The sequence below is a fragment of the Dipodomys spectabilis genome, unplaced genomic scaffold (assembly GCF_019054845.1).
Source record: "Dipodomys spectabilis isolate Male_0828 unplaced genomic scaffold, ASM1905484v1 ptg000137l, whole genome shotgun sequence".
NCBI lineage: Eukaryota > Metazoa > Chordata > Mammalia > Rodentia > Heteromyidae > Dipodomys > Dipodomys spectabilis.
In genome coordinates, this window is record NW_024870814.1 from 13,462,682 (window position 1) to 13,476,971 (window position 14,290).

At 38.0% G+C, this 14,290-nt stretch overlaps 1 pseudogene and 1 gene segment (V, D, J or C); both read left to right on the forward strand.

Moving 5' to 3' along the window:
* The first annotated feature begins 385 nt into the window (after positions 1-385).
* On the forward strand, positions 386-939 carry LOC122116706 (annotated as a pseudogene).
* Positions 940-4,567: 3,628 nt separating this feature from the next.
* On the forward strand, positions 4,568-5,086 carry LOC122116847. The segment is given in 2 exon segments: positions 4,568-4,648; positions 4,764-5,086. Coding segments are annotated over 2 exon segments (378 nt in total).
* Positions 5,087-14,290: the final 9,204 nt, after the last annotated feature.

Below are 14,290 nucleotides of genomic sequence, written 5' to 3' on the forward strand. Positions count from 1 at the left end.
ATCTTCACTTCCACCATATATGGAATATAATACACTCATTTTGCCTTTATCTTATCCCTTTCTAGAGTCATTACAGAGAATTGAGATTAGGACACACAGGAAAAGCAGGTCCTCATCCCTGCAGGCACCAACAGATCTACTCATAGGATAGCAGACTGATTGTGACTTGGCCTGTTTGAATGAATCATATTCTCTAGTCTAAAACTAAGACACATGGGCACCATGGACCTATGATGATTTCCTGAGATGAGCCAGCCTTGCAGCTATATCCATCTTTGCCCAGCCCTGCTGATTTGCATTTGCCTAGATCACATCCTACTGCCACAATGACTTCATAATAAGCTGTTCACACCTGTGCAGCATTCAGTCCCAGTCAGCACACAGCATGGACATGAGGACTACTGCTCATCTCCTGGGGCTCCTGCTGCTCTGCCTCCCAGGTAAGGAAGGCTGATGCTTCTCTCACCCTGTGTGGTCAGTGATGCCTGTGGCTTCAGGGAACTCCTGTAATAACGTGACTAATAATGTGGATATTTGCTTTTATGTTTCCAATGCCAGGTGCCAGATGTGACATCCAGATGACCCAGTCTCCTTCCTCCCTGTCTGCATCTCTAGGAAACACAGTCACCATCTCCTGCAAAGCCAGTCAGGGTATTAGCAATTATTTAGCCTGGTATCAGCAGAAACCAGGCAATGCTCCAAAGCTTCTGATTTCTTATGCAACCATTTTTCCTCTGGGGTTCCATCCAGATTCAGTGGCAGTGGATCTGGGACAGATTATTCTCTCACCATCAGCAGCCTTCAGCCTGAAGATTTTGCCACTTATTACTGTCAACACCATATTAATTACCCTCCCACAGTGATATAAGCCATGATAAAAACCTCCCAGGAAAGCAGAAGTGAGATACTGGCCTGCCCCAGCTGCTTCTCCTAGTTCCTCTACCTGTTGACATTGCCTCTCAGATGCAGCCAGATTCTAAAGGAAGAATTCTCTCTGCAATCTAGCATTCTGGTCTTAGCTCCAGCTGAATACCTATGGCTCTGAGTCTCTGATTTAATAGTTGAAACCAATTGTTACATATGAGGAGTGCCCATAAATTATTTTGGACATTCCACTTCACTAAACCATAAAATAGTTTATTTTCAATCAGTTTCTTCATTGAAACTAAAGCAGCTCCTCAAATAAAAATGGAATTTTTGAAGTTTTCTGAATTTACGTATTAAAGAATCTGCAATCCAATTTATCTGGCCACTGATCTTCTGCAAGTTAAGGTCTTCCTTTCCTCTCCAAGCACATCTGTTTAAGTGATACTTTCAGTTCTTACTTCACAAATATCCAGCTTACAGGACAAAATATTTCTATAGTCTTGTTCAACCGTTATAAATGTCCTAACCCCTGCCTCTTTCAAGCTAGCATAGATTAGAAGTTCCAGTTCTATTGGGAAGTCTGTCCTCTTCAACTTAATTCCATTTGTTAGAAAAGGTATCTACTACTTTTGCTCAAAAGAAACATAAAAATACATGAGCAACATGATCTCAGAAACAAGGAAAAAATGAGATAATATCAGAAAAGTGAGGATTTAGTGTTTCAAGAAGCTCATGCAAGCTCCCAAGTGTGTGCTCAGAATTATGAATATAAAAGTTGTAATTAAGAGGCCTCACATCTTAGCACAATTCTCAGTTCCATCTGTTTGTAATTAGTATTCGCCTATTAGAAAAAATGAGTTCTGACACAATGGCCTTCTATTGTCATCCTCACAGAGCCAAAGACCTATACAGAGAAGGACCCAGGACCAGCACCACATCAGCAGTGTTGAACTTGGGTTCAGAGTACTTCAGACTCTGGGAGGACTAAACGGGTACCCCCCCCCACACACACACAGAATTTCATGGCTCAATCTTGCAGAATCAAAGGCACAAACTTGTGAGGAAAAATTTCATTACAGCCCTCAATCACCTATAATATGTTTTAAAATTTTTCAAGGTGTAATTATATAAATCTAAAGCTTATGAAATGTGGTCTATTTTATTTCAATATTCTTTTAATCAATATGCTTTCAATGCAAATTCAGAAAGAAAAGCATACAACAAAGCCATTTTAAACTATACAGATTCTTCCAATAACAGGATGTGTATGTTTAATATATTAAGTGACAAACTGGAGACTATATTTATTTTGTCAAAGCTTCCTGACTCCTATACAAGTGTTCTACCACATGAGCCATTCTCCATCCATTTTTAATTTTTAGACAGCATTCTTGTAACTTAATTGGGCTGGCAATGCACTTTCACATTCAGACTTTGTATTCTCATAATATGGAAAAATGAGTTTGGATCTTTTCACAAGTATTCACTGAAACTTAATATCCAGGATGAACTTGGGTTAGGAAGGGTTCAAAATTACCCTTTCCTCCATGATCATACACCAAGTACCACTCTGAACCCCAGAGATTGTAAATAGATATAAGTTGAGATCTAGATAGAACAATGACTTAAAAGAGAAATTTCTAATGCTGTCCTAATTTCTTTATGAACTGTACAGTCAATAGATGTTTACAAATATCACTGGGATTGCAGAGTCTCTAAAAAGCTCTTGACAATCTATAAGGTCATTAAGATGTTAGAAAAGAATCAGGTCTTGAGACAACCTGTTCAAACACCCATTGCAACGCAGGACAACAGTTAGACATACATTCACGGGATCTGAATTCGCAGGTCACATGGATTCCCCAGATTTCTGATCCTTTCTTGATTAGAGTACCTGCATCCTCCCAGGGAGGAGATCAGAACACAGTACCTGGTGCTGTGCCACCCTGTCCTTAGTCTTGTTTCAACCCGATTCCAAAATCCAATGAATGAAAGTCATTGGTCTTAAAATTAATAGACCTCATTTTCTAAGCTGCCACATCTAACAATCCCATTTAAAAAATCAGAAGTGGCCATAGTGTCATCCTGAATGCCTAGCTTACTCCAACCACTTCAGTTACTTCCCAAACATATCTGTGCCTCCCTCTCACACCTAGACTAATGCAGAAAAAAGAGATATTTAAAATGATTCACAATGCTACTCAACCTTCACAGCAGCTATCCTTTCTCTCCTTTGCTACTTTAGGGTACGAGTTCTGATCTGCAGGTATAGAAAGTAGAGGTGAGCCCCTCTCATCTCTGGGCAATAACAGAAATTTGGGCACATGTGATAAGAAAGAGAAGTAAGAGGACTAAGGAACAGGTGCTTAATGGGATGGAGCTTGAAAGTGATTTATCTTGAATCTGATGTGGAATATTAAACTGGTACTGGAACTATGGATGTACTACAGCCCTTTTGAGAACATGAGACATTAACACAGTATGGCTTTTGAGAAAATAAGGCATTAAAAATCCATAAGGAAGTTGGGCACTGGTAGTTTATGCCAGTAATCCTAGCTACTCAGCAGTCTGGGATATGAGGATCACAATTTGAAGCCAGCTGAGACAAGAAAGTGGATAAAACACTTATTTCCAATTAACTACCTGAAAAACAGAAGTGCGGCTCTAGTTCAGAGTGGTAGAGCACTTAAGCCTTGAGCAGAAAAGCTCAGGGACAACGCCCAGGCCCTGAGTTCAAACCCCACAGTGAAAAAAATGTACATGGTCATTGTGACAAGTCACAAATAATGATGTAACTTTGGTCTTTTCTGTTAGCAACAAGCTTTGGCTCCAGCCCTTGAGCCACCAAACCTCAGGACATGGCATACTTGAACCAGTACTATACTTGCTTTTAATAATTTTTCTATCTTATGAAATAAAGTTAGATAAACAAGGAAGAACTTGACTCAGTGTCACATCTACTGAAGGAGAAGACATTATTTTTTTTGGTTATAGGGCTAGAACTCTAGATTTTGGAGATGTCTTTCAGCAATTCAGCTCAAGGCAACCGCTCTATCAAATGAGCCATCGCAACACTTCTGGGGGTTTTTTTGGTGGTTTATTGGAGATGACTCTCACAGACTTTCCTGTCTGGACTGTCTTTGAACTATGATCCTCAGATCTCAGGCTCCTGAGTACCTAGGACTACAGGTGTTAGCCTGTATTCATATTTTATCTTGTGTTTATATGTGTATTTTGGAATAGACTGAAGCATGAGTTCCTGGAAAATATAGCAGCTTATGTTTTTTGCCCTGTCAGGGACATGATGCAATGTATAGAGAAATTAGAATAGTTTAAATGACAAACTCTGTTTTCTCTTATGTTCACAGGTATTTTGATATCCTGAGCTTGAAACACTCATTTTTCTCCTTAATCCTCTCTTTCATGTTGTTACATAGAATTGAGATTAAGACACTCAAATAAACCAGGTCCTCACCCTGCAGGCACCAATAGATATCTTCATAGGACCGAGGATTGATCATGACTTGTGATGTGTAGGTAAATCACATTCTCTGTTCTAAACTAAGATACGTGGGCACCATAGACTTGTGATGGTTTCCTGAGATGAGCTAGTCTTGCAGCTGTTTCCATCTTTTTGCATATGCCAAGATCACAGCCCACTGTCACAGTGACTTCATATAGGCTGTTCACACCCTGTTGAGCAGTCAGTCCCAGTCAGCACACAGCATGGACATGAGGACCACTGCTCAGCTCCTGGGGCTCCTCCTGCTCTGCCTTCCAGGTAAGGAAGGACAGCATTTCTCTATCCATTATGGCATGTGCTGACTGGGCTTCAGGGAAATCTGTAATAACATGACTAATAATGTAGATATTTGCTTTTATGCTTCCTATACTAGGTGCCAGATGTGACATCCAGATGACCCAGTCTCCATCCTCCCTGTCTGCATCTCCAGGAGACACTGTCATTATCTCCTGCAAAGCCAGTCAGGGTATTAGCAATTATTTAAACTGGTATCAGCAGAAACCAGAAAAATCCCCAACGCCTCTGATCTATTACAATTCAAGGTTGGCCTCTGGGGTCCCATCCAGGTTCAGTGGCAGTGGATCAGGGACAGATTATTCTCTCACCATCAGCAGCCTCCAACCTGAAGATTTTGCCACTTATTACTGTCAGCAATATGCTAGTACATCACCCACAGTGATACAACCCATAACATAAACCTCCCAGTGAAGCAGAAGTGAGAGGCAAGGCTGCCCCAGCTGCACTTTCTGGTGCCTCTACCTATTGACAGTGCTTCTCACATGCAGCCTAGCTCTGACAACTATTGCAAGCTTTTCAGTCAACTTTCTGCAAAGGCTCCTCTGTATCTCTGTCTCATTTCTCCTCCTCTGTCCCTTGAAGCACAGACATGGCCATGTCTCTTCTCAGATAAGGACATCCTTTGTGATTCAAATAGTAAAACACAAGCCAGCCAAAATTCTCCAGGCAGTACTTGTTTTAATACAGGAAATGAGTCTAATCATTAGCTTATGTACTCCTAGGTAAATAGAGAAGTTGGAACTAGGAGTGAGGAATGTCCAGTTCTGTGAAGCTCTCCTAGGGTTTGGGGTACATAAGTCTGTGATTCAACAGACTGTGGAAAAAGCCAGTGGAGCTGCTGATGCTCTCACCTGACCCAGCAACCACTCTGGGGTATTCTCCAGGCCTCATCTCTGTGAAGATGTCAGCCTGTTTATGTCAAGAAATGCACAAAACCCTAATCTTGCAACTCTGCAAAAAACCAGAGAAGGAAGGGATTTTCACTTCTACAACAAAGGTAATGATCATAATGATGGTTTGAGATAGCTCACACCCAGGATCGTCACTATTTCCTAAATTCTCAGAAATATTCTCCCTAAGTGATGGCATTAGAATTCACTTAAATTTGATTCTGTTTTGTCTACCAATCTGAAATCATAAAAAATAAAATATAAAATGACATTAAGTCCTTGAAGAAAGTATAAAAGCTGAAAATTGTATGAAACATCACAAGTTGTTCAAGATATTACAAAGAAACAAACAATTGAAAGAACTTCCTTAATAAAACAAGTGAGATGTAAAACAATACAAATATAAAAATAGAAAATAAATTACTTGCTTTAAGATTTGATTTCCTGCTATGCACAGGTGACTCATACTTGCAATGCTAGCTAATAAGGAAGTTGAGATCTGAGGATCAAGGTTTAAAGCCAGCCTGAGCAGGAAAAGCTTTAAGACTCTTATCTATATCTAACTACCAAAAATCCAAAAGTTGAGCTGAGGTCAAAGGCACAGAGTGCTAGCTTTGAGCAAAAATGAAGATCAGAGACACCATCCAGGGTATATGTGAAGATAGATAAATAAAATATAGATATATGTATATATGTTTATGAATATATAGGTATCTGTATATATACATTTATGTGTATATGCATATACATTGTAAGTATATATACATGTATATGAATACACATATATATGTATATATATATTTATTCATATATGTATATATTTCCTTAACGATATGCAGAAACATTTTAATTTGATGTGTTCCCCATTGTCATTTCTTGTCCATATGCAACAGGATTCCAGTTTATAATTACCTGTGACCTTATCTTAAAGTATTTTTCCTTGTTTTCCTAGGGTTGTTATAAACTTTCATGTCTTACACTAATATCTGATATATTTGGCATTTTATTTTGAAATTGTGAGATCAAGGAAATAGATTCTATTTTCAATATGTATATACCATATTTCACATCCACAGTTTTTGAAGACACATTCTTTGTATTTTAATAGTGAAAATACCATATGCAGGGATTATTATTACATGAAAAGTATAATGAATACATTTCTTATCAAGAATTGGTCCCTCCTCCTTTGTTTCCCTTTCCCATTCCTCTCCTTCTACCCCACCGCCCTCCCCAAAAACTTCCCCCCCTGCCAAAGTTGTAGAGTTCATTTTTCAACATAACAACTTGTACATATTGTTGCAATTGGTCCACCTCTATCCCTATTTAAATAATTTGTTTTTTCCCTTCCCCTCCACAAATTATACCAACATCAAATACAGTGAAAGCAGGGGTTATACAGTGGAGGAGGAACATTCAATGCAAAAAAGAAATCATCTTATAAATATGTTAGAAACAATCGCATGAAAGAAAACACATTTGAATACTTATCTTTGGGTTCATTTCACCTAACATCAACTTATCTGACCTTATCTGCTTGTCTCAGACATATACTAGTTATTGCAATTCAAGGAAACCATGGGACCTATGCTTCTTTGGGCCTGGCTTACTTGACTTAATTATTTTTTTCCAAGTCTTTCCATTTCTTAACAAATTGGGCAATGGCATTCTTCCTCATTGGAGGTATAGAATTGCATTGTGTATATATACCACATTTTCTTGATCCATTCTTCTACTGAGGGGCATCTGGGTTGGTTCCATATCTTAGCTATGGTAAATGATGCTGCAATAAACAGTTGTGCTGGTAGCTTTCGTATGGTCTTGTTTGTGATTATTTGGGTAAATGCCCAAAAGTGGGATTGCTGGGTCATAGGGGAGCACTATGTGGAGTCTTTTGAGGAATCTCCATACTACTTTCCAATGTGGTTGAACAAGTTTATACTCCCACCAACAATGCAGTAAGGTTCCCTTCTGGACACATCCTCTCCAGCATCTGTTGTTACTAATGTTCTTGATTATAGCCATTCTAACTGGGGTGAGGTGGTATCTCAATGTTGTTTTGATTTGCATTTCTTTTATGGCTAGAGAGGTTGAGCATTTCTTCATGTGTCTATTGGCCATCCTTCTTTCTTCTTCAGAGAAGATTCTGTGTAAGTCTTTAGCCCACTTATTTATTGGGCAGTTGTTTCTTTGAAGATTTGTTTTGGGGGGATTTAATTTTTAGAGTTGCATGTATATTTTAGATATGAGACCCTTGTCTATTGTATGGTTAGTGAAGATCTCCAAATCTGAGGGCTTTCTATTGATCTTGCTAGCTATGTCTGCAACTTCATGCAAGCCCATTTGTCCAACCTTTCTTAGATTTGTTGTATTTCTGGGTCTCTATTAAGAAAACTTCGGTCTGTGCCAAGGAGACCTAGGGTTTCTCCTATTCCGTCCTGTAATATTTTCAGGGTGTCTGCTTTGACACTGAGGTCTTTGATCCATTTGGAGTTGGTTCTTGTGCAGGATGATATATAAGGATCTAGGTTTAGTTTTTTACATATAGTTAACCAATTTTGCCAGCAGCATTTACTGAAGAGGCTGCAGACACATTCTTTTGACACTGGTAAGTATCTGCTGGCTACAGCTATGTAGATTTATTTTGGGTCTTGTCATTTGTTCCATTATTCTGCAACTACCCAAAGCTTGCTGGGGGTGAAAATTAGCACAACTAATCCAAGTGAAATGACTTTCCATGAGCTGGATGTCTGGAGGAGCTTTTTTTCTCAAGGGAAGTTTATACACATACGTTTACTCTTTCATGATATTGCAACCTGTCTATAGGTTTAGAGACAACACATGAGATGCTCTCAGTGTATATTTGCTATGGCTGTGACACAAGATTTCACATTAATGGTGCTAATCTCTCAAATTCTTCTGAAATTATCCACTTTATCTCTATCTATCAAAGTATTTGGGCTTGTAGCTATGAGCCAATATATCCAATATTTTTTTAGACCCAATATTTTTAAAATGCCAAATTATGAGAAATAATTCTACATAAAGTTGAGTTTGATCTCAATTGTTCCACTTCCCCTTCACATAAACCTTTAATGATCTGCCTGTAGGAGTTTTCCAGAAAAGTATTTTCACCTTCAGTTTGACCACAAGAATGAGAAGCTAAGCAGTTTCTCTTCCCAAAGGACTCTTTTCTGAAAGTCTATTAAATATTACTTCTTCCTCCTATTCTGATTTTATTCTCTGTATTCTGTCAGTTTGGTAAGTCAGTCAAATGAGTTAATGTGAGTGGTTTAAACAAAAACAGTAGCAGGGGAAATCACAAAATTGGCTTAGAACCATGTAGTTTTTGCTTGCTGAGTCCCATGGTGTTCATCCTAAGGATGCAATGTCCAAGTGCAAATACAAGTCAATGCAATTGTTGCACTTGTTGAATTCCATAGGAATCAGATGGTGAAGACAGCCTTCAAGGCAAAGAGGTAGTGTTGAAAATAAAGGTGGACCAGCTGATTGGTTCCCTCTCTTAACACAAGTAGTCAGTGAGTAGTTTGATCGCATGAGGCTGGCATGTAAAGCCTGAGCCAGAGCCATCACTCTACCATTGTACCTTTTAGTGTCACTCAGGACCCCTAACACTTTGCCAAACATCACATATTTGACATCTCATAGGGAACACACATCCTAGGTACGCAATAACCTTGTGCCCCTTAAATTCTCAGAATTAATGATGTCCTTATTTTTCTTTTCATAAACTGGTAAAAAAATTGTCTGAGAGGAGGAACTATTTGCATTTGCTATTGAATCTGGCCTTAACCAGATGGAATAGGTCCAGGTTTGTGAATTTTGAAGGAAATAACCATAGTTAAGACATGGGGACTAAATACTGACAATCCTAAAGATTATTATGTCACAATTCCACCACCAGAAGACAAGCCAACATCACACTCAACAAAGACCCAGAGTTCAGATCTTAAAAACATTGACATCATCACATTTCTGGGCTTGCAGCCACGTGGGAGGTCAGATAAAGTACCTGAGAACAAGAATTCCCATTAGCTCTATCTGGCAGGTGTTTACAGAGGCGGCTATGATTTATTGGTCAGGTCCAGGCTGGCCTTAGCAGATGGAATAACTATGCAGGTGATGGTCAGGAGCAAAGAGAGAACACCTGTAGATGGAATCGGCTTCTGTTGGATAAGTACTTACTGGGCATGATAGTGTTGCAGTATAATTCCCTCCTGTTTTAGGGTAATAGCATAAATTCCCAATATAACAAAGATTAATAACTTTGGAGGAGCAAATTAAATGTTTTGGTCCTGACCAAACTGATAATGAAAGAAAGAAAGAAAGAAAGAAAGAAAGAAAGAAAGAAAGAAAGAAAGAAAGAAAGAAAGAAAGAAAGAAAGAAAGAAAGGGAGAGAAGAGATAGAGAGAGAGAAGAAAGAAAGAAAGAAAGAAAGAAAGAAAGAAAGAAAGAAAGAAAGAAAGAAAGAAAGAAAGAAAGAAAGAAAGAAAGAAAGAAAGATCAGAAGACAATGAGAACAGGAGTGATGCTACCTCTTTGTCAATAGGAACCTGAGGCTGGCAAGCTGGCTGCACAGCTGTCATGGTGCACATGTGCCTGAGACACTACTCACACTGCCATGATTCTTTAGGTGCTTGTTGCTGAATACTTTCTACTTCATTTGGCCTATTTATAATCACATCCTACAACGATGCATCCTTTTCCTGTATTCTTTAAATGGAGCAAGATCTTCAGTTCACGCAGATGTGTGAGAACAAACGCTGCCCTCTTAGATGTGATAAACCATGTTTGCCCACTCAGCATGAATTTTCAGTAGTAACCATAGTTAAAGTGTCTTATAAGTGTATGTGGAAGGAATTGGAGGTGGAAAGATTTTGAAATTTTAGTGCTATTTCAGAACCTGTTTTTCAGAATCCTCAGCAATGAGCAATATAAGCAATAGACTTAAAATTGACCCACTTGATCAACAGGTCCTTACGTTTCTGAGGAGAATCACGCTGCCTGAGAGTAGTCTCAGGATGAGGGACATTTGCTGACTTTCCTTGAGATTAATGAGAACAGCAGGAAATCATCGAGTCCCACAGAGCAGGCAAAACTAAGCTCCTTTCAGCTGGGTTCAATTCCAGTGAATGGTGAACATTTTTCTTCACTGAATCCAAGGCCACCACAGGGCCTTTGTTACCTCAGGTTCTCAGCTCCATCACTCTGGAGGGTGACTGCTTCTCAGAGCAAGAAAATCAGCCCTGCCCAGATGCTTCTGTTCCAAATCTTCCCAGTTTCTTCCAGAGCCTGAGAGTTGAGGTCAGCCTTCACATCTCCACACTCAGGGAAACCACATGAATATTTAGAAAAATTCCTTCATAATTTCCTTTTGGGACTAACTTGTTCCTACCTCACCACAGTAAAATGTTCCATGGTATCTGCCTTCATCCTACTTAGATGTATTGTGATAAATCACTAAGACTCTCAGAATTCCTAGATTCTGGGGTGTGCATCATGAAGGCAGAGATGGCTGCTTTCACTGTGAAACTGGGCTGGGGTGTCCAAGAAAACAGCATGATATGATATCTGATTGGTCAAACTTCTATATATGTTTTATCCAGATCCAAATTTTTCTTTAGAGAAAGTGTTACTAGCTTGAGAAGAGATGAAGTCTCTCTCTCTCTCTCTCTCTCTCTCTCTCTCTCTCTCTCTCTCTCTCTCTCTCTGTTTTCTTTTCCTCTGTCTTTCTCTTCTTCTCATAGAGAGGCAACTGGATATACTAGTAATCTGTTAAGGGATGATGATTCCACTAATTGGAAAGGATAAAGTCAGAGGCATGTATGGTTGGGTAGCAGTGATTTTTGTTGAAGTAATCATGTCCAGTATCAACATTTGCACTTCATCCTGATGAACAGTGAGAAGTAATATCAAATGGCACAATGGTAGCAAAATATGAGAGGTCTCAGTACCGGAAAATTACTGGTAATAGAAGATACTAGTGTTTTAATAGTGGCAAATTCATGAGTCATCATCAAGAATTCAGAGTAAGCATGTATCTGCAAAATATGCTTCAACTATATCATAATGATCATCATCAAACTATTGTAAAATAGTTTTCAATATACTCATTATGTTTCATATTTTTTTACTTAAAGAAATAAAGTGGCTGGGTACCTGTGCCTCACATTTGTAATCCTAGTTACTCAGTAAGCTGAGATGCAAGGATCAGAATTTGAAGCCAGCCTAGGCAGTAAAGTCCATGAGGCTCTTATTCATCTGTGTTCATCAGGGAAATAGGTCTGTAGTTTTCTTTTTTTTTTTTGAGGTTTTGCCTGGTTTGGGGATGAGATTGGGATAGCTCCCTCTGTTTCTTTTTCTAGGAAGTGTCTGAGTAGTATGGGAATTAATTCCTCTTTAAAGGTCTTATAGAATTTCAAAGTGAATCCATCTGGTCCAGGGCTGTTCCTTGTTGGAAGATTTTTGATTGCTTCCTCTATCCTATTGTAAGACATTGGTATGTTTAATTGTTTGATTTCTTCTTGGTTCAGTTAGGACAATTTGTATTTGTCTAAATATTCATCCATTTCTGCTAGGTTTTCTTTCCTTAGTGAGTACAGATTCGTCAAATAATTCATCAATAATTGTGTGGTTGTTTGGGTATTTGTTCTACTTTTTCCCACGGCATCCCTGATCTTATTGATTTGGGTTCCTCTCATGTTTTTTGCTTGATCTTTCCAGAGGTTGATCATTTTTATTGATTTGTTTTAAAACACTAGAATTTTTGTGTATGTTTTTCGTTATAGAAATACTATACAGACAGTTACAATTACATCAGCAAGGTAATGAGTACATTTCCTTCTGAGCATTTTTGCTTCCTCCTTTCTTTTTCCCCTACCATCCCTTCCCTCATACTTCCACTACTACCCTCCCTCCTCTAACCAAAGTTGTACAGTTCATTTTCAACACAGTGTCTTGTACATCTGATTGTTACAATGTGTTAAACTCTATATCTATTTAAGTATTTTGTTTTTTCCCTTCCCCACCAAATTACAGAAGTGTATATACAAGATGCAGGGCCTTGACATCAAATACAGGAAAAATAGGGGTTATAATATAAGAGAGGAACATAGAAAGAAACAGAAAAATCACCTGGTACATTATAAATATGTTAAAAATAATAGCAAGAAAGAAAAAACGTGTGCCTATATCTTGGGGTTAATTTCACTCAACCTCATCTTGTATGATCTTATGTACATTGCTTTTGACCTTATCTGCTTTTCCTACACATGTACTAGTTATTTCAAATAAGGGAAACCATGGAACCGATGTTTCTGGGCCTGGTTTACTTCACTTTATATAATTTTTTCCAAGTGTTTCCTTTTCCTAACAAATTTATCAATGTCATTCTTTATGGTGGAGGCACAGAATCCCCCTATGACCCAGCAATCCCACTTTTGGGCATTTCTCCAAACAATCACATCCAAGGCCATACAAAGGCTACTAGCACAACTTTGTTTATTGCAACATTATTTACCATAGCTAAGATATGGAACCAACCTAGATGTCTCTCAGTAGATGAATGGATCAAGAAAATGTGGTATATATATATATATATATATATATATATATATATATATATATATATATATATATATATATATATACGTGTGTGTGTGTGTGTGTGTGTGTGTGTGTATGTATATATACATGTATATAATGGAATTCATCAGAAAAATGACAGCATTTTGATTCATGAATTTTTCTTAGTCTCTGTCTTGTTAATTTCAGCTCCAATGTGGTTATATTGCTCTATCTTGTAAATGTAGGTTCAGGTTTTTCATGCTGTTCTAGTAGTTTTAATTGCAATATGAGATTAATTACTTGGTCTTTCTTTTTTTTTTTTTTTTTGATGCGTGCACTGAGATGAATAAATTTGCCCCTCAAGAATGCTTTTGCCAGGTCTCACAGGTTTCTTCATGATATATATTCATTTTCATTGAATTGTAGGTACTTTTTAAAAAAACAAGTTTTTTAATTTGAGAATACTGTACAAAGGAGGAGTTACAGTTACATGAGCTGGATAATGAGTACATTTCTTGTCAAGCATTGTTGCCTTTTCCTTTGTTTTTCCCCTACCATTACTTTTCTCCCATCGCCACAAATGTACTCCACCGCACCCCATAAAACCACGACATGCCTAAATTGTAACGTTCATTTTTCGATATAGAGTCGAAAAAAAAAATCCGTTGTTTCAATGGGTCAACCAGGATACCTGTTTTAAAATTTTTGCTTTCATTTCCCCTCCCCAAATTATATATACCTCAAATACAGTGAAAACAGGTTATACCTCACCTCCTCACATCCTATACCAGTTCTTCTCTCAATATTACTTTGTTAAACTTGCATAATTTTTAAGTGTTTCTCCTTTCTAAATTTAAATTTTATTTTTTCTTGTTTCTTTTTTTTCTTCCTCCTCTTATTCTGTCCAATCCATTTCCAACTCTTTGAAATTAGGACTTGGTTAATATCATTATCCTTTTACCTTTCTACAACCCTCTCACGCCATTTCCCCCCAGATTTCTCCCTAAACTTAATGATTTCTGGTATATGAAATTATTCTTTGTTGTTCTTGGCCCATTAATACATAACTTTTTGATGTTGAATAGACTGTATCTGTTGCACTATATTGTATCTGTAGCCTTTGAC